Here is a 25,686-nt window from a genome sequence, read left to right as displayed (position 1 = left end):
ATTGGTATCTGTACTACGTTGTGGCGAGGCTGGCATTCAAGGTCAAATATTTCGTTAGAGGTCATCCTCATTTGGTTATTATTGTTTTTGTTCATTTTCATTGTTCTGTTAGTCTTAGAACCGATCTTTAAACGACAAAAATATCTTTAAATAATTTGTGTGATTGGTAATGATGTGTTTAATGCCAGTTGTGCGTTACTTGATTTGCCTTATAGAATATATGCGATTTAAATAAGATGTGATTATCATACGACCAATTAATGTTCAAATTTTAATACATAACCTTCCTTTGAAGATTTTTTTACTGGGCTTTATAGCTAAAATATCAACTCCAATACAGAGCATATAAGTCGGTAGTTACACTAGTATGAATAAAGGGGTCGGTGAACCTGAAAATGGTCGATGTATTTGCAGCTCTAGCCCTGAATTGATATTAACACAGATGCATTGTTGAGGTGTGGATATAAATTTATAATTAAATGGTTTGACAGATCTGTTTTATCAAACAGTACCCGGACAGCCTATCTAACCGTGACTTACCGTGATAATATCACACAGTATTCGGTATAAATACACTCCTCATAGCCAGTTTACAATGCCGCCGTCATAAATGAATCAACCCCTGAAAATGGAATATCACAGTTATCAACCCAAGGCATTATTAAGTGAGATTTGTAAAGATTTAATTAAAAAAATAATTATCACTCATACACTTGTTCGAAGCAAATCGTCAGATCAGAAAATTTGGACTACATGTTATATGACATCGTCTCGCAGCATGGCCTTATTGTTCTTCGTTTAAGAATTAAATGTTTTCAAGTCTGATAATGATTTTGAAGTACATTTTACTATTGATCATTAAAACACATCAATGAGGTCAGTCTTAGTGTTTTGATTTGTTCATATAAAATCGGGAATGTCCGACAACTCTGGAGGCTTTTCTCACAATGAGAATACATATATATTGACACCACTGGTCTATACAACATCGCTGTGTCATTAAGACTCGGAACAACATAAACAAACTTGTACATTTGACTCCCTAGGGCTCCTCATTCTATAATGACCATCACTACTCAGCCCTCCAATCAGTTACGAATCCTGAGGTTAGATACATTCTATCAGGGGTCGTTTCGAATGTTCATGCCTTTCCTCCAATCATTACCAGTATTGATCTAGATGGCCGAAATAGCCGTATGTGATGTAGATTTATGTTTTATTGGACATATACTGTAATTACTGAAATAAAATCTAATTTACAATTTCCATCAATACTATTCTCTAGAAAAGAACATTCTAAATTAAAAATACATTCTTCATAAATGGGCGTCGGCTTGCAATTCGTCTTTCTGTAACGCAGTCATTAGGCTCCAATTCCCCGGTTTTCGCCTAATGGACTTTCTATCGCCTTTTTTTGACAGATTTTTGCAAAACTGATATAAATAAAAGTTTGTTTACAAACACATTTTTGCTCACGCCACCAATCTTTCGGATACATAGCTTGGACTCCGCCCACATTACCTTATTTGGTATTACATACGGGTCAGTGGTTAAAGGTCAAACTTGATTGGTCATTAGTGCCCACATCTTCACCAGAATTTTTTTTTCACTGTCGCCATCTTTAAGAAATTTTGATGAGACATTTTTGGAAAAAAATTAACTAAAGTGACTAATTTTGAAAACGAAAACCTCCCTCCCTCCCATCTGAGCAAATGCTATCTCTTCATATATAATTTAACACTTGTATGGGCGTATGCTGCTCATATTTGCCTTTTATTGGTGTTTGGCATACTTTTGCCGCTCACTTTGCTTTTTATATGTATATTTATGTGTTTTTAAGTTCATTTTAATAAAATGATATTGAAGGCCACCCACAGAGGTGAGCCCAAATGTTTTGCCATGATTTTGTGTCATTGTCATCTGTATATAAATCAAACAAAGCTCTCAGCATTTAAGGTATTTATACATTATATGGAAAAGGAGTGGAGTAAGTTTTTCCTTGCCATGGGACACAGAGCAAAAAATATTCTTTCATGTAGATTTGTACATAACTGGAGGTTGTGCTAATATAGTTTGAGTCAGTATAACTCAATATGGCATTGCTGACATGGTTAACCACAGACATTCTAGTCGAGATGGACGGATCATGTTACATTTTTGGCAACAGAACACAAATTCTCCTTTTTGGCGTTATTTATATCAGTGACACGTGTGACTTAATGTGCTATACTGTTTCTAACAGTTAATGGCCGGCTAAAAGGTTATAGTCTTTGACGTGGATTCTTTATAATGGTAAATATAGAATCGTAACCTGACCTTCGGAGGCGAGGGGTTGGCTGGGATTTACGTTAATGAGAAGCAGTTAAAGATGGTTCTCCCAAACAGTTACTTAAAACAGTACAAGTAACACATCTGGGGATATGATACCCCCTCCAATTAAAACATTTTAAGATAACATGTTTTCCGACACGTACAATCGTTGATCAAGTTCTATTTGAACATAAGTGGAAAGCCGATACGACATTCGAAGTGCTTTATTGCAAAATTTTTTTTTATCTGAAAGGTTTTATGTGAAATGCTTATTGCGGAAATCCTGAAGGAAAAACATTTCTTTGTTATCGAAGATAATCGCACAAAAAGGCAAAGATGTTAACAAAGTGTCCATTGTTGATTTGCTTCAAAGATTATATTTTCCCGCATTTTCGATCTATAAAGCACTTCACTTTCAGCATTTCACATTAAGCATTTAAAATCAAGCATTTTGCCAAAATGCTTTGTTCTTTACTTACAACCTTAATACAGAGAAATGCTGAATGATCTTCAGTAACTACCTTTAAGTATGATTAATACCGTAGTATCTTGAAGTACAAAAGATTTAATCTTTATTAACAATGTTTTATAATTTCTGTCTAATCTGTCCGTTAGAGACGCTGTCACTGTTCTTGGACGCAGTGTTTCACCCTATCACAGTAACAGGGACGACATTGTCTGGTAATCTCTGTAAGACATTGTCTGGTAATCTGTCTGTAAGACATTGTCTGGTAATCTGTCTGTAAGACATTGTCTGGTAATCTCGCTGTCCGACATTGTCTGGTAATCTCTCTGTACGACATTGTCTGGTAATCTCGCTGTCCGACATTGTCTGGTAATCTCTCTGTACGACATTGTCTGGTAATGTCTCTGTACGACATTGTCTGGTTATCTCTGTACGACATTGTCTGGTTATCTCTGTACGACATTGTCTGGTAATCTCTCTGTAAGACATTGTCTGGTAATCTGTCTGTACGACATTGTCTGGTAATCTCTGTACGACATTGTCTGGTAATCTGTCTGTACGACATTGTCTGGTAATCTCTCTGTACGACATTGTCTGGTAATCTCTGTACGACATTGTCTGGTAATCTGTCTGTACGACATTGTCTGGTAATCTGTCTGTACGACATTGTCTGGTAATCTCTCTGTACGACATTGTCTGGTAATCTCTCTGTATGACATTGTCTGGTAATCTCTCTGTATGACATTGTCTGTTAATCTCTCTGTATGACATTGTCTGGTAATCGCTCTGTACGACAATGTCTGGTAATCTCTCTGTACGACATTGTCTGGTAATCTCTCTGTACGACATTGTCTGGTAATCTCTCTGTACGACATTGTTTGGTAATCTCTCTGTACGACATTGTCTGGTAATCTCTGTACGACATGGTGTGGTAATCTCTCTGTACGACATTGTCTGGTAATCTCTCTGTACATCATTGGGTGGTAATCTCTGTACGACATTGTCTGGTAATCTCTCTGTACGACATTGTTTGGTAATCTCTCTGTACGACATTGTCTGGTAATCTCTGTACGACATGGTGTGGTAATCTCTCTGCACGACATTGTCTGGTAATCTCTCTGTACATCATTGGGTGGTAATCTCTGTACGACATTGTCTGGTAATCTCTCTGTACATCATTGGGTGGTAATCTCTGTACGACATTGTCTGGTAATCTCTGTACGACATGGTGTGGTAATCTCTCTGTACGACATTGTCTGGTAATCTCTCTGTACATCATTGGGTGGTAATCTCTGTACGACATGGTGTGGTAATCTCTCTGTACGACATTGTCTGGTAATCTCTCTGTACATCATTGGGTGGTAATCTCTGTACGACATTGTCTGGTAATCTCTGTACATCATTGGGTGGTAATCTCTGTACGACATTGTCTGGTAATCTCTCTGTCCGACATTGTCTGGTAATCTCTCTGTACGACATTGTCTGGTAATCTCTCTGTACGACATTATGTGGTAATCTCTGTACGACATTGTCTGGTAATCTCTCTGTACGACATTGTCTGGTAATCTCTGTACGACATTGTCTGGTAATCTCTGTACGACATTATGTGGTAATCTCTGTACGACATTGTCTGGTAATCTCTGTACGACATGGTGTGGTAATGTCTCTGTACGACATTGTCTGGTAATCTCTCTGTCCGACATTGTCTGGTAATCTCTCTGTCCGACATTGTCTGGTAATCTCTCTGTCCGACATTGTCTGGTAATCTCTCTGTCCGACATTGTCTGGTAATCTCTCTGTACGACATTGTCTGGTAATCTCTGTACGACATTGTCTGTTAATCTCTCTGTACGACATTGTCTGGTAATCTCTCTGTCCGACATTGTCTGGTAATCTCTCTGTACGACATTGTCTGGTAATCTCTCTGTACGACATTGTCTGGTAATCTCTCTGTACGACATTGTCTGGTAATCTCTCTGTCCGACATTGTCTGGTAATCTCTGTACGACATTGTCTGGTAATCTCTCTGTCCGACATTGTCTGGTAATCTCTCTGTACGACATTGTCTGGTAATCTCTGTACGACATTGTCTGGTAATCTCTCTGTACGACATTGTCTGGTAATCTCTCTGTACGACATTGTCTGGTAATCTCTCTGTAAGACATTGTCTGGTAATCTCTCTGTACGACATTGTCTGGTAATCCCTGTATGACATTGTCTGGTAATCTCTGTACGACATTGTCTGGTAATCTCTGTAAGACATTGTCTGGTAATCTCTCTGTCCGACATTGTCTGGTAATCTCTCTGTACGACATTGTCTGGTAATCTCTGTACGACATTGTCTGGTAATCTCTCTGTACGACATTGTCTGGTAATCTCTCGGTACGACATTGTCTGGTAATCTCTCTGTACGACATTGTCTGGTAATCTCTCTGTCCGACATTGTCTGGTAATCTCTCTGTACGACATTGTCTGGTAATCTCTCTGTACGACATTGTCTGGTAATCTCTCTGTACGACATTGTCTGGTAATCTCTGTACGACATTGTCTGGTAATCTCTCTGTACGACATTGTCTGGTAATCTCTCTGTACGACATTGTCTGGTAATCTCTCTGTACGACATTGTCTGGTAATCTCTGTACGACATTGTCTGGTAATCTCTGTACGACATTGTCTGGTAATCTCTGTACGACATTGTCTGGTAATCTCTCTGTACGACATTGTCTGGTAATCTCTCTGTACGACATTGTCTGGTAATCTCTGTACGACATTGTCTGGTAATCTCTCTGTACGACATTGTCTGGTAATCTCTGTACGACATTGTCTGGTAATCTCTCTGTACGACATTGTCTGGTAATCTCTCTGTACGACATTGTCTGGTAATCTCTCTGTACGACATTGTCTGGTAATCTCTCTGTACGACATTGTCTGGTAATCTCTCTGTACGACATTGTCTGGTAATCTCTCTGTACGACATTGTCTGGTAATCTCTCTGTACGACATTGTCTGGTAATCTCTCTGTACGACATTGTCTGGTAATCTCTGTACGACATTGTCTGGTAATCTCTCTGTACGACATTGTCTGGTAATCTCTCTGTACGACATTGTCTGGTAATCTCTCTGTACGACATTGTCTGGTAATCTCTGTACGACATTGTCTGGTAATCTCTGTACGACATTGTCTGGTAATCTCTGTACGACATTGTCTGGTAATCTCTCTGTACGACATTGTCTGGTAATCTCTCTGTACGACATTGTCTGGTAATCTCTGTACGACATTGTCTGGTAATCTCTCTGTACGACATTGTCTGGTAATCTCTCTGTACGACATTGTCTGGTAATCTCTCTGTACGACATTGTCTGGTAATCTCTGTAAGACATTGTCTGGTAATCTCTGTACGACATTGTCTGGTAATCTATCTGTACGACATTGTGTGGTAATCTGTCTGTACGACATTGTCTGGTAATCTGTCTGTACGACATTGTCTGGTAATCTGTCTGTACGACATTGTCTGGTAATCTCTGTACGACATTGTGTGGTAATCTCTGTACGACATTGTCTGGTAATCTGTCTGTACGACATTGTCTGGTAATCTCTGTAAGACATTGTCTGGTAATCTGTCTGTATGACATTGTCTGGTAATCTCTCTGTATGACATTGTCTGGTAATGTCTGTACGACATTGTCTGGTAATCTCTCTGTCCGACATTGTCTGGTAATCTCTCTGTCTGACATTGTCTGGTAATCTGTCTGTATGACATTGTCTGGTAATCTCTCTGTATGACATTGTCTGGTAATCCCTGTACGACATTGTCTGGTAATCTCTCTGTACGACATTGTCTGGTAATGTCTCTGTATGACATTGTCTGGTAATCTCTCTGTACGACATTGTCTGATAATCTCTGTACGACATTGTCTGGTAATCTCTCTGTACGACATTGTCTGGTAATCTCTCTGTAAGACATTGTGTGGTTATCTCTGTACGACATTGTCTGGTTATCTCTGTTCGACATTGTCTGGTAATCTCTCTGTACGACATTGTCTGGTAATCTCTCTGTACGACATTGTCTGGTAATCTCTCTGTACGACATTGTCTGGTAATCTCTGTAAGACGTGTGGTAATCTGTCTGTACGACATTGTCTGGTAATCTCTCTGTACGACATTGTCTGGTAATCTCTGTACGACATTGTCTGGTAATCTGTCTGTACGACATTGTCTGGTAATCTCTCTGTACGACATTGTCTGGTAATCTCTGTACGACATTGTCTGGTGATCTCTGTACTACATTGTCTGGTAATCTCTCTGTACGACATTGTCTGGTAATCTCTGTACGACATTGTCTGATAATCTCTGTACGACATTGTCTGATAATCTCTCTGTACGACATTGTCTTGTAATCTCTCTGTCCGACATTGCCTGGTAATCTCTCTGTAAGACATTGTCTGGTAATCTCTCTGTACGACATTGTCTGGTAATCTCTCTGTACGACATTGTTTGGTAATCTCTGTACGACATTGTCTGGTAATCTCTCTGTACGACATTGTCTGGTAATCTCTCTGTACGACATTGTCTGGTAATCTCTCTGTACGACATTGTCTGGTAATCTCTCTGTACGACATTGTCTGGTAATCTCTCTGTACGACATTGTCTGGTAATCTCTCTGTACGACATTGTCTGGTAATCTCTCTGTACGACATTGTCTGGTAATCTCTCTGTACGACATTGTCTGGTAATCTCTGTACGACATTGTCTGGTAATCTCTCTGTACGACATTGTCTGGTAATCTCTCTGTACGACATTGTCTGGTAATCTCTCTGTACGACATTGTCTGGTAATCTCTGTACGACATTGTCTGGTAATCTCTGTACGACATTGTCTGGTAATCTCTGTACGACATTGTCTGGTAATCTCTCTGTACGACATTGTCTGGTAATCTCTCTGTACGACATTGTCTGGTAATCTCTGTACGACATTGTCTGGTAATCTCTCTGTACGACATTGTCTGGTAATCTCTGTACGACATTGTCTGGTAATCTCTCTGTACGACATTGTCTGGTAATCTCTCTGTACGACATTGTCTGGTAATCTCTCTGTACGACATTGTCTGGTAATCTCTCTGTACGACATTGTCTGGTAATCTCTCTGTACGACATTGTCTGGTAATCTCTCTGTACGACATTGTCTGGTAATCTCTCTGTACGACATTGTCTGGTAATCTCTCTGTACGACATTGTCTGGTAATCTCTGTACGACATTGTCTGGTAATCTCTCTGTACGACATTGTCTGGTAATCTCTCTGTACGACATTGTCTGGTAATCTCTCTGTACGACATTGTCTGGTAATCTCTGTACGACATTGTCTGGTAATCTCTGTACGACATTGTCTGGTAATCTCTGTACGACATTGTCTGGTAATCTCTCTGTACGACATTGTCTGGTAATCTCTCTGTACGACATTGTCTGGTAATCTCTGTACGACATTGTCTGGTAATCTCTCTGTACGACATTGTCTGGTAATCTCTCTGTACGACATTGTCTGGTAATCTCTCTGTACGACATTGTCTGGTAATCTCTGTAAGACATTGTCTGGTAATCTCTGTACGACATTGTCTGGTAATCTATCTGTACGACATTGTGTGGTAATCTGTCTGTACGACATTGTCTGGTAATCTGTCTGTACGACATTGTCTGGTAATCTGTCTGTACGACATTGTCTGGTAATCTCTGTACGACATTGTGTGGTAATCTCTGTACGACATTGTCTGGTAATCTGTCTGTACGACATTGTCTGGTAATCTCTGTAAGACATTGTCTGGTAATCTGTCTGTATGACATTGTCTGGTAATCTCTCTGTATGACATTGTCTGGTAATGTCTGTACGACATTGTCTGGTAATCTCTCTGTCCGACATTGTCTGGTAATCTCTCTGTCTGACATTGTCTGGTAATCTGTCTGTATGACATTGTCTGGTAATCTCTCTGTATGACATTGTCTGGTAATCCCTGTACGACATTGTCTGGTAATCTCTCTGTACGACATTGTCTGGTAATGTCTCTGTATGACATTGTCTGGTAATCTCTCTGTACGACATTGTCTGGTAATCTCTCTGTATGACATTGTCTGGTAATCTCACTGAACGACATTGTCTGGTAATCTCTCTGTACGACATTGTCTGGTAATGTCTGTACGACATTGTCTGGTAATCTCTCTGTCCGACATTGTCTGGTAATCTCTCTGTCTGACATTGTCTGGTAATCTGTCTGTATGACATTGTCTGGTAATCTCTCTGTATGACATTGTCTGGTAATCCCTGTACGACATTGTCTGGTAATCTCTCTGTCCGACATTGTCTGGTAATCTCTCTGTCTGACATTGTCTGGTAATCTGTCTGTATGACATTGTCTGGTAATCTCTCTGTATGACATTGTCTGGTAATCTCTCTGTACGACATTGTCTGGTAATCTCTCTGTACGACATTGTCTGGTAATGTCTCTGTATGACATTGTCTGGTAATCTCTCTGTATGACATTGTCTGGTAATCTCTGTACGACATTGTCTGGTAATCTCTCTGTACGACATTGTCTGGTAAACTCTCTGTACGACATTGTGTGGTTATCTCTGTACGACATTGTCTGGTTATCTCTGTTCGACATTGTCTGGTAATCTGTCTGTACGACATTGTCTGGTAATCTCTCTGTACGACATTGTCTGGTAATCTCTCTGTATGACACGATGGTGGTTATTGGTTGGATACAAGTAAATATTTTCACTGAACACTTTCATCAGATGTCCCTTGTTGCATCAGACTATAGTTTCATCATTGCTTTGATGAAAGTCAACACTGACGAAAAGAATTTGCGAACGAAAAGTCGCCTGAGCTGTGAAGTGAAAGTTTGGAGTATCTATCTGTGTACAAACAAAAATACTTTGCAGAAAGGAATTAGATAATCAGAGTCCGTCAATACTACCGCAACATGTGTCAACAGGCGCATTGATATCCAAGAATGCTGTGTCGGTCTTTGGAATTCAAAACAAAGGCAAACATTACTTTTATAAAACAAGGGGAATTATTACTTTGCTAAGGATACCAGCGATAGTCACAGAAATGATATGATAAAACAACAAACCAATAGTATTGTTCCAAGACCATTTAATGAACAATGATTAACAAAATCCCAGTACACAGACTCTGTACATTATAGCTGATAATATTCCGTACCAACTGGACAGCCATACAAACCTATCAGGTAAGGCACTATCGCCTGGCAACCACAATCAATTCAAATTGTGCACTGAACATTGCTCAACAAAGACAACACAAGTTGTCTAAATAAGAGCAAGTATCCGTAGTAGTTGAACAGTTGCCAGCTGAAAACATCAGCATCATTTAAGACAAGAAATAACAAAATTACTTATACTTAACTTAGAATAACAACTTAACATCAAATTAAAAACCTGTTTAAATTGTCCAAAAATTTGATTAAGAGGTACGTTTTACTTAACAACATCAATCAAAACAAAGCATGAAGATATTAGGCATTGCTGCTGTGTGAAGACTTCATCTTCCAAATATCATTAAATACTATTGTTAAACACGACAGCCTTCGATACAGGTCCCCATAGGACAAAGTAGCCGACACAAAGTTGGTGGAATTATTGTTCCATTCATAAGAAAGATGAAAAAAAAAAAATCCACCCCTCCAGCCCAAATTCTATAGCAACAACCATAACACTGAATGGGGTTTTACTGCTTTTCAAACAGGGCCAAAACGGTAAGATTTGTCGGGGAAAAGAGGAAACAGGAGGAATTTAAAAAAAAAAGAAAAGAGAAGGAAGTTGAAGAAAAGAGTGGAATCAGAGGTCAGTTTTTATATAAAAAGGGTGTTTTCCTTTGGACTATGCATTTCAAACATTCTAAAAGCAGGATTAATACGGATGCGGCCTAAGTCACACTTTACAATCCTAGTTGATTGAACGGCTATGTGGAGGGTGAAATACACAGGTAAGTTACATAGTTTGATTGTAGCATGTACTAATCCTTAAACAAAGATGACAAAAGGAAATAATGATAGACATATAACTGTTGGAATTTCTCTACCTGTACCCAAGGTAGGTGTCGTTAAAAAATGGCATTCTCCTTTTTTCATCTAGTACAAAAACATTTACTTTTTACAAATACATCCTTAATATTAAATGAATGATGTTTGGCCTTTAACTTAAAATTAAATAAAATGTGGACGGATTTGTTTACTTTGCTAAATACATTTTAAAAAAATATCACAACTTGCTGAAATAATACTAAATGTAAATGGGACTGAGTTGTATAACATAAACACCTCAACTCCTGGTGTATTCCACGAAACCTCGACATCCAAAAGACTTCCTTCCCAGGTAATTTAATCAAATATTTCATTTTCCTTAGATAGGAAAAAGAAAATTGATGTCACACGAAAGATATTTTTTAAAAATATGACACTATAGTATTCATTTCTAAATAAATTGGCTGGAAGGAGGTCTTCAATGTCTGCATGTTTATAAAACTACCAAATGTTCATAAACTCCCAATCTGTCACAGAGTTCATCAGATGTTTGTAATCAAACTCCCAATCTGTCACAGATTTCATCAGATGTTTGTAATCAAACTCCCAATCTGTCACAGAGTTCATCAGATGTTTGTAATCAAACTCCCAATCCGTCACAGAGTTCATCAGATGTTTGTACTCAAACTCCCAATCTGTCACAGATTTCATCAGATGTTTGTACTAGAACTCCCAATCTGTCGCAGATTTCATCAGATATTCATAAACTCCCAATCTGTCACAGAGTTTATCAGATGTTTGTAAACTCCCAATCTATCACAGATTTCATCAGATGTTTGTACTAGAACTCCCTATCTGTCACAGAATTCATCAGAAGTTATATTATAATCTGTCACAGAATTCATCAGAAGTTATATTATAATCTGTCACAGACGAAATTTGTCAGATATTCTACTCGCACTCCCAATCTCAAACTTTGTTGGATGCAAATGTTTACTTTTTCTTGAAATACTGGTCATCTGTTTTGTTAATGTAAAAATAGATGCATACCTTTATGCTTTTTTCTGTATAGTAGAACACAATGACCAATATCGTCTACATGATTGTGCGTATTTTCTTGTGCAATAACAAAGAAATGTTACTTTATCAATACCATTCTTCAGTTAGTGTTTAAAGACCCCCTAAAGGAACAGATAGGGGTCTCCCATGAGAGACACCTAAAGGAACAGATAGGGGTCTCCCGTGAGAGACACCTAAACGAACAGATAGGCGTCTCCCATGAGAGACAGTCTCTTTAGACAGGCTCTGTTAGAATGAAAATAATTGCAATGGGGAGCTGAAATGTTTGTCTCATATAGGTGGATACTTCACCAGGAATGATGGAGATTAATTGTGTCTTCTTTAAATCACCAGGAATGATGGAGATTAATTGTGTCTTCTTTAAATCACCAGGAATGATGGAGATTAATTGTGTCTTCTTTAAAAAAAATCAATTAACACCTACAGATGGTGAAATATACCAACAGTTTGATTTCAGAAAGTCGATAATTAAATATTTGACAAATATATACATATATACAGTCCAGCATTCTGTTGTTAAAACAGTACTGGTACCAAAGCATTATAATATAAAACAATTAGGAGTGGACGGATCACAATAACTCATATTTGATTAACCAATACAGGAATTTAAACCTGTAGGACTGGAATTTCATGATCACATAAGATTTAAAAACTAAATAAAAATATAATATAATAAAGTAAGCACTTAAATTCCATCTAAATGTACCATATAATGTCCAGCACAATGTCACTGTCTCTTGGTTAAGTCTTCCCATATTGACAGCAAATAAAGATGGTTACAAATCTAATATCTACTAATCATTTACTTAACTCTAATTAGTTTGATCTTATTTTATCATTATAAATGACAAATTTATCTTTTTAGTCTATTTTTCTCCTCTCACCTTTGATATGCAAGTTTTTGGACACTGAAATTGCTTTAATTTGAAAAATAAAATATGCAAATCAACAATGAAACTTCTGCAAACATAATAAATTAGTGTACGTGTATTTTGCATGATATTTTTCTTGTCTTTCAGAGCCGAAAAACCTCACATGGCAATATGTATGTATACAGCTCATGCAGGATTTACAAATCTTATCATTATTGATTAATAATGATCAATTTCTGTCCAAAATGAGTTTCACATCATCATAAATCTCCACATATATAATCATTTTCATTAGCAATAACATTGCAAAAGATGAAGTAATACAACTTCCCCAAAACTCTCCAATACTGGTATCTTGTGTTCTGGACCCATACAACACTAACTGACAATAAATATAATGGCCAAGAGAAAAGTTGGATCTTTGTTAACTACAATGTACACTGTATTAATGTATCTTTTCCAGATTGAGTTTCCCAGTATATCAGCCAATGAAAACAGGCGAAAGGAAAACATCACAGCTTGACGGGATAACAGTGGAAATATATACAGGTGTGATCTAAAATGTGTGCACCCAAAGTAAACAAAAAACAACAATAATGATAGAGTGCTGTGTTATATACAAAAACGTGAATAAATATCTCAAAATGCAACATAAAAATAACATGTAATATTATAAAACTTCACTGCACCAATCTGTATAGTTGACCACTTGATAGCTACAGTCAACTTTAGCTTCAAGCTTACTATATATAATCTGTATATATCACCACTTGATAGCTTCAGTCAACTTTAGCTTCAAGCTTACTATATATAATCTGTATATATCACCACTTGATAGCTACAGTCAACTTTAGCTTCAAGCTTACTATATATAATCTGTATATATCACCACTTGATAGCTACAGTCAACTTTAGCTCAAAGCTTACTATATATAATCTGTATATATCACCACTTGATAGCTACAGTCAACTTTAGCTTCAAGCTTACTATATATAATCTGTATATATCACCACTTGATAGCTACAGTCAACTTTAGCTTCAAGCTTACTATATATAATCTGTATATATCACCACTTGATAGCTATAGTCAACTATACCTTCAAGCTTACTATATATAATCCATATAGTTCACCACTGGATAGCTACAGTCAACTTTAGCTTCAAGCTTACTATATATAATCTGTATATATCACCACTTGATAGCTACAGTCAACTGCAGCTCAAAGCTTACTATATATAATCTGTATAGTTCACCACTGGATAGCTACAGTCAACTTTAGCTTCAAGCTTACTATATATAATCTGTATATATCACCACTTGATAGCTTCAGTCAACTGCAGCTCAAAGCTTACTATATATAATCCAACAGTCACCATAGTTTATAAGTAAGCAATGGAATATAAAGTACAATCACTGCCTTTGTTTTAAATATATATTTTCTAAACCTTCTGATCAGGACCATAGAGGCTAAGGTCAGCAATTCTTTTAGCCGCCAAACATTCCTAATAGACAAGCTCCTAATTGATAAGGATCATAAAGGTCAAGGAATTCTCTTTTACCCACTGACCTACCTTTAGAATCAGCCTCAAATTGACCCTGATCATATGAGTCAAGGTCAAGAACTTTTTAACCATCTGACCTGCCTGTTAGACAAGCTCCTAAATGATCAGGATTGTACAGGTGAAGGTCTGGAATTTCCATAAAGAATACACAACATATAGTGGAATGTTATAACAGCTAAACAATGACGGACGGAATTTACAGACCATATAGGACAGCCTTTTGATTATCTCTATAAATCATGTATAACTAACTACATTGAAACAAGTACCAAATGTAATGCTGTAATTTAAATTGCTGAAAAGGACCAAAGTTGCTATAGAGAGAAATATTCTTGGCGTATGCTTGAAAAATGTTTAAGAAACCCTTTAAGGATTCTGTGTAGTTACTTAAACACAAAAAAAACATTTAACTGATGATTCACTTTCAAAACAAAAGTACAAAGTAAATGAATAAAAGATATTGCTGCAAATATCCTGCTAGTTGGATGAAGAGCCCTTTACATTCTCCATACCTCTATTTGATATTCTAAAATATTTACCTATTTTTACTTGCTGCTCAAAACTATTACCTAGCTTGCTATTTCTTTAGATATCTCATATCTTCATCAAAATATAAGTGCTTGCTGTATAAAAACATTGTTTCTAAGATATGCTGGTGCACTTATTCATCATATAATGAATATATTTCTGATAAAAACATGATTTTGGCTTGGATATAGCTGACTTTCGAGCCACACCAGGGAGGTATGACCAGTCCGCTCTCATTGCTGTAAGTTGTGGGAGCTGGGGTACTTAATGATACAGTATCACATTATGTTCAAATTACAAATAAATAATAAATATTTTGGCAAAGTTTTAAATGAATACTGCATCATGAGAAGACTTTCTACTGATTAACTTAGATATCAATTAATCTAAGGATTTCAGTCACAAATATAAAATAAATTGCGTATACAATTTTGGTTAATTTCGGAATGATCAGTAATTTTTCTAAACAGTTGTGTATTTGCTGCAGTGAAGATAAATAAAGATATGAAGGAGATATGATATAACTAAAGACATGATTTTAACATTTATACACCATATGGCACAATGATATAACTTATCAGAATATGAGTGGAATGTTTTGTAAATAGACTGTGACAAAAACCATATACAGTTATAGTTCACAAAGTATATATCTCTAACCTGCAAAATCTTTATACATTTCACTATTTTTTTCTTGTTTTCATCAATCATATAGAACCAGTCAAGATGTTCTTCATAATTTCCTTGAAAAACACAAAACATGGTAATTCCATGTTTCATCTGCAAGTGAAAAAGTGGTCCCTTGTCTTATTCACATCTTGTATGGATGACGAATCCTTGACCAGTTGACTCCAGGGCTGGGCCCAGTCACCTGGTAAAATGTTCACAATACTTGGCCAGCCGTAGGATTCTGTGAAATATGTTTCTGACAAATCACATACTCATAATTGTTCTAATTTTGACTGAATCACTAATTAACAGCCCTAATCGTGTTAAAGATTTCTTTCTAATAATCACAATGATATCACAGTTCTTTATATTTAATACATAGCAATAAAGATGACTACTAAAAAGTCTGTAGCTTTTAAAATCTGTGCACATTTTTTTGATTGGTTGTTACTCCATGACCTTCATCTATAACATGGCTATATATGCACTAGTGCCACACTCCTATAAAGCTAAGGGGTCTCAGTTAGTCCCATCGGCATAAATGGCGCTGACTCTACTGTTGCAGCGGTGGATGGCTGTGTGTTGGAGGTACTGCTTGGCCTGCGCGTCCTCTGCAGCACAAGGCATGGCAATATAGTCCTCTGGGAAATCTATGTAGCCTGTGGATAAAATAGGATTTTGTTACTACATTTCTACTGACTGAAATATCTATGTAAGATTTGATAGATAGTTACACCAAACCATTTCGAACATTTCGTCAGGGCAGTATGTATTTATAGGACATTCATTATGGGTTTTTTTTCAATAAAAACCTTATTCTAACTCAATTACAATGAAACAGACAAAAAAAACAACCCATAGTCGAATTAAAACAAATATCACTATCTTCTCATGGAGACATGGTCCTGTTCTTGTGTGGCCCATAATGATTGTCTTTATCAGAGCAAGTTTTATTCCAATACATTTGCATATTGCTTTGAAAAAATTTTGTTTGAAAAGGAAATTTTCTCGTATTGATACAGATCTCTGAGGTCTCACATTGATACAGATCTCTGGGGTCTCACATTGATACAGATCTCTGGGGTCTCACATTGATACAGATCTCTGGGGTCTCACATTGATACAGATCTCTGGGGTCTCACATTGATACAGATATCTGGGGTCTCACATTGATACAGATCTCTGGGGTCTCACATTGATACAGATCTCTGGGGACTCACATTGATACAGATCTCTGAGGACTCACATTGTACAGATCTCTGGGACCTCACATAGATACAGATCTCTGGGGACTCACATTGATACAGATCTCTGGGGACTCACATTGATACAGATCTCTGGGGTCTCACATTGATACAGATATCTGGGGACTCACATCGATACAGATCTCTGGGGTCTCACATTGATACAGATCTCTGGGGACTCACATCGATACAGATCTCTTGGGTCTCACATTGATATAGATCTCTGGGACCTCACATTGATACAGATCTCTGGGGACTCACATTGATACAGATCTCTGGGGTCTCACATTGATACAGATCTCTGGGGTCTCACATTAGAAATCTATGGAGTCTCATATTAATAATCCATGGGGTCTCATATTTGTAATTGTTGCCAATTTTTTTTAGATATGTGCAAAACTACAGTACACCAAGCAACACACACGAAGACCAAGAACAATCAATCTTTTATTACCGTCACATGTTTGATTTCCCTTTGTACTTGAAGTGAGAGTCAATATACTTTTGCAATGGGGACTGAGAGGACGAGTCCGTGTTTTAGATAAGAATATTTACCTGTCCAGATGACCAACAGACAGTACACATGATCAACAACACATGTGTATTTAATGACGTGTTTTATACAGTTTTATCGTTCTTAATATCAAATAATACCCGGCTTTTGGTTGTTCTCGGGGCTCTGAAATGCTTGTAAAGGACATGACTTGGAGGAAGCGTTCAAATCTTTGGCAAACAACCAGAAACTTGATACCTCCACTAGCAATTCAGGATTCCAAAACCAACGTGGCTCAAGACAATGGCTTGACAAAAGTTTAGCCAAAATATGGTTGTTATGAGTTTTTATACAATGGACAAGACAATATTTCATGAAGGCTTTTAAGGCATAATTTCAAAGTGTGACAATTTTTCAAATAATAATTAACCTACCTGAATTTGCCCTCTGAATATCCATTCCACCATGTTGGTATGAATTGAGGTTCCCGCTGTTATTATCTGTAAATATTTTACCATTATAATAATCAACTTCACAACAAAACTAAACTCATACATATCTAAACATTATCTGTAAATATTTTACCATCATAATAATCAACTTCACAACAAAACTAAACTTACACATATTTAAACATTTCAATAAAGATAAACATCTGCAAAAATATTCTTAGCCTACTGAAATTTGGAAGTACAGTACTGTCTTATTTATATTTGTACATGCTCTAAAATGTTTCTATCCGTATATAATTACATTTATATTTGTACATGCCCTAAAATGTTTCTATCCGTATATAATTACATTTATATTTGTACATGCCCTAAAATGTTTCTATCCGTATATAATTACATTTATATTTGTACATGCCCTAAAATGTTTCTATCCGTATATAATTACGTTTATATTTATACATGCCCTAAAATGTTTCTATCCGTATATAATTACATTTATATTTGTACATGCCCTAAAATGTTTCTATCCGTATATAATTACATTGATTCCAGTTTCATGTTAAAAACTTTGCACCAGTAAAGCATTGTCTTTATAAACTCTATTAGCTTTTAAGTGAAATCTCATCTACAAAATCTAAACTTAAAGCTATAATTATATTTTACTTAAATACATTAATTAGGTGTATGTGACCGATCATAGTTATCTCTAGAATCACGTTTTTCAGATCAACTGATACAAAATATAACAAATGGGGGTTAGGTTTCCAGATCTCTGACTACAATGATTAACAGACCCCAAAAATGTCACATCAGAAGAAATCAGAAATAAAAGTTTAGGGACATTTAAACATAATCACCACAGTTAACCCTCACTTATAAACTCTTGCTGGCTTTCCTGCCCCATTCTACACCAGGTCATGCCTTACAAGTAAGTAAATCGGTAGCCTGGTCTAGCCTGGTGTCTGAATGCTTTACCCAGTAATGTGAAGTAGAGATGTCTAATGTATGAATACTTTACCCAGTAATGTGTAGTAGAGACGTCTGGTGTATGAATACTTTACCCAGTAATGTGTAGTAGAGACGTCTGGTGTATGAATACTTTACCCAGTAATGTGAAGTAGAGATGTCTGGTGTCTGAATACTTTACCCAGTAATGTGTAGTAGAGACGTCTGGTGTATGAATACTTTACCCAGTAATGTGAAGTAGAGATGTCTGGTGTCTGAATACTTTACCCAGTAATGTGTAGTAGAGACGTCTGGTGTATGAATACTTTACCCAGTAATGTGAAGTAGAGATGTCTAATGTATGAATACTTTACCCAGTAATGTGAAGTAGAGATGTCTGGTGTATGAATACTTTACCCAGTAATGTGAAGTAGAGATGTCTAATGTATGAATACTTTACCCAGTAATGTGAAGTAGAGATGCCTAGTCTAGCCTGTTTACTCACTGATATGATGATCTGCACTTTTCCTGCCTTATTTCTGAGTCCTAACTTGTAGGAGTAATGGAAGTAGAGATGTCTATGTATGATACTAGTTACCCAGTAATGTGTAGTAGAGGACGTCTGGGGTTTGTCTGAATACTTTACCCAGTAAATGTGAAGAGTGAAGTAGAGATGTCTAAGTTCTGAATACTTTACCCAGTAATGTGAACTAGAGATGTCTGGTGTCTGAATACTTTACCCAGTAATGTGAAGTACAGATGTCTAATGTATGAATACTTTACCCAGTAATGTGAAGTAGAGATGTCTAATGTATGAATACTTTACCCAGTAATGTGTAGTAGAGATGCCTAGTCTAGCCTGTTTACTCACTGATATGATGATCTGCACTTTTCCTGCCTTATTTCTGAGTCCTAACTTGTAGGAGTAATGCTATTCTTTGAATATAAAGATCAGTTTTCCACCTAACCAATTAAGTATTAATGTCTTTTTAAATCAAAATGTTTCTAATGAGTTGATAAATACTTGGTAATTGTTACAAAGAAAACCCTTTAAACCTAATAATTGGGTTGGCCAATTATCGTTCTTCACTTCCATTTGTGTAGAGCTTCTTGATCCGAATGTGTTTTACAATAACTAGTGTTTTATGTGGTTAAGTTATAGACTGATTTTATGGTTTGTTACAGATTCAATCTCTGTTAAATTCTGTCTCTCGAACCAACCCTGGTAACCACATGGAATTAAGGTTAATTCTGTGTCTCTCGAACCAACCCTGGTAACCATATAAGGTTAAATGTAAAGGAAGAGTTACCGTAGATATCACTCATGTGATCCAGATATTGTTGCTGCACCGGATCATGGTATGCTTGGGCCATATTCTGGCGCATACTAGCAGGCAAGCCAGGAGGACGGATGGATGGGTATGGTCGTTTACTCATAAACTGTGTTGGTGGTGGTACAGGAGAATAGGTTCCAAATCTGAAAAATCACACAATTACATTTGAAAAATAAATACAAGACTTTCACTTGATACTAATGTATTTTGTTCAAGACATTCTAGCAGCTGCCATTTCTAATTACAATTGTACCAACAAAGAAATTCAACAAATAAATGAATACTTTTCGACAGATATAACAATTTAGAAAAAGAATGTTTTTGTAATAAAGAATTTCCTTATGGAAAAAAACAGTCAAACTGCAAATTATGAGAATCTTTAATTTGTTTTGTCCTCATTTAGAGACGAAGACACAATGTAATTAGAGGTAATTAGCTGTGGTAATGGGACACAGTGGGGTGGATTACTTTGGCAAGAGATCAGGGAGTGTCCAAGAACAGTGTATAGTGTCAAAAATACACAAGCGATAATAATCCTTTATTATATTCTACTTTCTGCTTGAAGTATTTCTAATCAATCAAATTTCCTTCAGACACATCCTACATTTGTACAGTCAACTGTGTACTGGAAAGCTGTGAGTGTATAGGATTCTTATTTTGAGAATTACTCTGAATAGTAAAATGGATACAGAATTAACGCTACATAATTCCTGTTTATTTAAACAAGTCTTCCATTGTTATCACAAGTTTTTAAATCCTTGTAATACTGTAATTTACAGTAACAATTTCAAACTTATTTCCATGTCTAAATCTTCCTTATTAAAACAACTGACTAGCCCTAATTCCGTGAGTCCTATAGTAGGAGAGTGACTTACTGTTCCTCCTCCACTACACTCAGGTTGGAGTTTGGCATTGGACTTCCCATGGTAACTGGACCCGGAGAATGGTCCGACAAACCAACTAAAAAAAAAATAATAGAAAATATCACAAACAGCACTAACAATTTCTAGACAAATAATAGTATCAAGGACAAAGGATGGCCTAGATGAATACAATCAAATGTACCTCCTTATTTGGCCTAGATGTATAATTTAATTAATAAAATTCTATTAAAAGTAGACAAGAAAATGTTCATTTGACAACCTGCCTTATTGAATGTACACTAAAACCTAAAGTAATATATAGTTTCTGTTTTTTTTCCTTTTTACTCAAATTAATTGCCCCTCTACATTTATTTTCTTTTTCAACAAAGTATCCAAACTGAATTGGCTTGGAAACATTAGTCAACTTAAATAATTAAGCGCATTAAGTCTCCGTCATACCAACAGTAATACTGGTCTATATATATTTCATGAATATTTCGAGGAATATTTAATTTAAGTACAAATCTTTAAAACAGTTTCCTTATTTTTTAATAAATCTTGTTCTCACATCAATACAAATCTCCACAAATATGGCAGAAAAGTAAAGTCTTTATATTCAGAATAATTTGTCTGTAAAGCAAGAGAGGTCAAGAACAATGCTACGCCATTGTCTAGCTTGCATTGACGTCAGAGATGGAAATGAACACCAGCAATAACAGGAGTCCTCCAATAGGTGTCCTATCACTTATCAGGGTGACTGCCCTATATAGACTGCCTATCAGATCCGTATCACGGGCTCCCCAGGTACAAACAACTACCAATGTTGTTCAAAACTACTTTTAGAACGCATTAACATTTTTCTTATAAGGTAAAAGTGAAAAAATAATTAAGTATTGTAGATCACATGACATCAGTTAGTATAACAAGGAATTCTGTCACGAAACTTGTAATGAACAGCATTAGCACACCGGTTACTCAAGCCCTTTCATTCAGTGCCAAATTTTGTCAGACAAATGTATCAAATTTCTTTCTAAGTTAAGCCTTTCTTTGATATTAAAATTCTATATGTAGCTATACTTGTTCATGTTGTTAAAAAGCATTCCAATATTATTTCTCATTTCAAATTCTTACACATTTTTTTTTTCAGAATTAAAGTGCAGTGCTATTAACATCTGAATTATCTGGAGATGATAATTCTTATTGGTAAATATTATCTATCAGGGGTCATCAAATCAAGGGAAGAACACGCGGCAGCCATTAACGGCAGATAACATTTCAAAAAGATAAAATGGTGGTGTAAAGATAACTGACTAGTGTAGAGGTCGGTGGTGGGCCCAGTGACACCCTGTCTTGTTTCCTGTGGTTCCGTCTGTGTGCTGTCCACATGTAATTGTTGTACCGTTAAACAGTTGGACAACATGCCATGTCCCGCCATTGAATCTCCTTCCTTCTTCATCTGAAACAACAAACAAATACAGGTCACAATTCCTCACTTTCTTCCTACCTTAATAATTTTCCTGGTCAAGTTGGATCATTGTTTTTTTTATTCTGCCTAAGCAAAGTTATCTTTGGTTTGACGCATGAAAAAAATATAAGCCTAAGGTTAAAATATTAGAGTTATGATTTATCTATCAGTACAAGTCAAGGACACAATATTAGAATTACGATTTGTTTATCAGTATAAGTCTAAGGATACGATATTAGAATTACGATTTGTTTATCAGTATAAGTCTAAGGATACGATATTAGAATTACGGTTTGTTTATCAGTACAAGTCTAAGGGTACGATATTAGAATTACGATATATTTATCAATACAAGCCTAAAGATATGATATTAGAATTACGATATATTCATCAGTACCCGCCTAAAGATATGATATTAGAATTACGATATATTTATCAGTACAAGCCTAAGGATATGATATTAGAATTACGATATATTTATCAGTACAAGCCTAAAGGTATGATATCAGAATTACAGTTTGATTATCAGATGTAAGTTACTTTGACTTCAAAAGCTTTTGTTAAATTATTTTAGTCTAAAATGTTTTGAATTTTAGCTTCTCCTGTTACAAAGGTGAAGAATGTGAAGTGTGTGTAATAAAAAGTCTAGTGCTGCTTTAAAACACCAATGGTGTTAATTTGTAATGAAAGTTCAAGATTTGTGTATCGCAATGTGACACGCATAAGGCCATTAATTTGTTTGTACAGAAGTAGGTACAAGGTTATTTATGATGCGACTTGAAAAAGAAATTGCTTTTAAATATTTATTTGTTGGCAGTCAACGTCTTCACACAAATGAGAACAAAGCTCACAATGGCGAGTATCCTTCATTCAATCCACCATTTCTTACTCTATTCAAACAGAACACCAAATTTCTTAATAAATTTAAATATCCCTAAAAAATTGGACCATTTTATACAATTTTTCAATATTTATTATTTCTCTGATAATAACAGACATCTTTGTACAGGGACATCAAACAGGACCTAAAGTAAGTGGATACTATCATACAGGACGGAGAAAGTTTGAATCCTCTGTTTTATCTTAATATTAGGATTTGTATTTCTATATTGGTACCATAAATAAACATCCCCCTGTATTAGGACCATATTTATCACCAGTTAAACATCTTTTTCTCTATGACAACGATACAAACTGACCAAATAAATTATAATGAAATGTTACTACCGTAATATCCCTGGTTAGCATTTTTGCTCGGTACAAAGAATTCACATGGTCCATTACTGTTTTTCCTCATTGATCAGATCAATGACCTATATCAAATGGTTTGAATTGTTGGAAATTTGTTTTCAGCATATCATTTTACAGAAAGAAAAATTTGTAGATTGTATTCAGACTGAAATTTGTTAAACTTTTAAATGTTATTAAGTTTAAAATTCATCATTGGATGGTGTAACAGGAGTCAAACTGTGTTTACTTTTTTCACTTAATAGTTTTTTTGAACATAATTGTGTCATTAGAATAGTTTCTTTTATAAATCTAGAAATCTGAGAGTACCAAAGAATGAAAAATGTTCTATTATGTTTTGGTATCAATGAATATTTTCATGACGCCAAATTTAAATGGCACATTTGATTTAGTTACTCTGAATATCAGCAGGAATTTAAATTTAATGCCTTTTACGGATTGACTTTTCACATTTATTTCTAGATGGTCATTAAAACTACAGTAAATGATTACCAGATTAGTATATAAAACCGCCTTGTCACAGACGTATGTATGCCCGTTAGACAATAGAGCAAATATCATACACTCTAACGCATAAACTATCTTATTTTATGACACTCTAACGCATAAACTATCTTATTTTATGACACTCTAACACATAAACTATCTGATCTTATAACATTCTAACACAATTATAAACTATGTTATTTATTTCTAACACAATTATAAACTGTTATTTTATAACAGAGCTACCTATATATCAACCAAGCCTGCTTGTAAAACAAAACAAAGATACGGTACTTTTTTTTCAAATTAATCAAGGTTCACTTCAAATTTGTTTAAGAGATACACCTAGTACTGGTAAACAGCTGTAATTCAGTTCTACACATCTGACAAGTATTCCAAATTATAATGAGGTTGCTTCTTGCTAATGTTAATCAGTAAGATAATTTGATTAGCAGTTGTTTTTTTGTTTTTGTTTTTGTTTGTTTTTTACTGAAGAGGTCTAAACTGCTATGGCATGTAAAGAATGGACATTGACAATTCCACATACATATGGTACAAACCATTCTCTATAGACTTGTTTGTTTCAGTATGTTAGAAGATAAGGATTATTTGTTACCTATACAATAATAAACATCACATAAATATACAGGTAAACATTGGACACAGAACCACTACACCTATCCTTTATTTACCTCAAATAAACCAATATGGCTTCCTGATCAACTACAGATTAGGCTCCAATTCAAGCACTTGCTAGCTTACTCATATTTAAATATTTCACATTTTGGCGGGGTTTTAAAACAATTTTGAGTACAGAAAAAATAAAATCATATTTGTTAATACACCTTTATAAATTATTTATGTTTTTTTTGCTGGAAAATTTCTACACAAAAGATGATAGAAATGTACTTATTCTGTAGAAAAGCTTTCCGAGCTTTCAATGGTCAACATTTTGTCAAACGACTCAAAATCAATGCCCTTTTATCATAGGAGAATGGCATTCAAGTGGAGTTTCTAGATTTAAGTGATAACATACCCAATATTTCAAAACCAACAAAGTTTTGATAGACAGTCTGCAGAAAGCTCATTGAAAACATGACATAGCACAAATTCATCAAAATCTTAATTGAATTAAAAGTTCAGAAGTAAACAATATGGCACTATTAAATAACAATATTTCATAATTTCCAGCAACACCTTATTTCTGATAGCATATAATACATTTTCATAAGCTTTCTTTAATTTCTGTTAAAAATTTAAAATTTCTCCTGAAATATAAGTTAACTTCCCCATTATTCTGCACTGTCAAACATATTCATTAATAAGCTATTTTAACTAAACACTTCAACAAATGCATACTCTTAAATTAATCATGACTTCTTTCAAAAATGCAGAAAAATGAAATGTAGATGAAATTAATTATGAATAATACACTAGGACAATAGCATTGTTACAATACCTACAGACATTGTTACAATACCTACAGACATTGTTACAATACCTACAGACATTGTTTCAGACACCAGCAGCTGTATCAGGAGACACAAACAATGGTATTGTTACAATACCTACAGACATTGTTACAATACCTACAGACCTACAGACATTGTTACAATACCTACAG

General features: G+C 35.6%; 1 protein-coding gene across 1 annotated transcript in view; it reads right to left on the bottom strand.

Annotated features, from left to right (window-relative positions):
• Positions 1 to 9,910: 9,910 nt before the first annotated feature.
• Positions 9,911 to 25,686, bottom strand: part of LOC117324867 (zinc finger protein GLIS3-like) — a 42,492-nt gene continuing 26,716 nt past the window's right edge. The window contains exons 7-11 of the mRNA XM_033880695.1: positions 22,175 to 22,319; positions 20,876 to 20,960; positions 19,977 to 20,143; positions 17,704 to 17,769; positions 9,911 to 16,191 (exon numbers count right to left, since the gene is read on the bottom strand). Of these exons, the coding sequence (XP_033736586.1) occupies positions 16,052 to 16,191; positions 17,704 to 17,769; positions 19,977 to 20,143; positions 20,876 to 20,960; positions 22,175 to 22,319 (603 nt within the window). The 3' untranslated portion in view covers positions 9,911 to 16,051. The remainder of the gene's footprint in view (positions 16,192 to 17,703; positions 17,770 to 19,976; positions 20,144 to 20,875; positions 20,961 to 22,174; positions 22,320 to 25,686) is intronic.

Source organism: Pecten maximus, chromosome 4 (assembly GCF_902652985.1).
Source record: "Pecten maximus chromosome 4, xPecMax1.1, whole genome shotgun sequence".
Classification (NCBI taxonomy): domain Eukaryota; kingdom Metazoa; phylum Mollusca; class Bivalvia; order Pectinida; family Pectinidae; genus Pecten; species Pecten maximus.
This window is presented reverse-complemented; position numbering and strand designations above follow the sequence as displayed.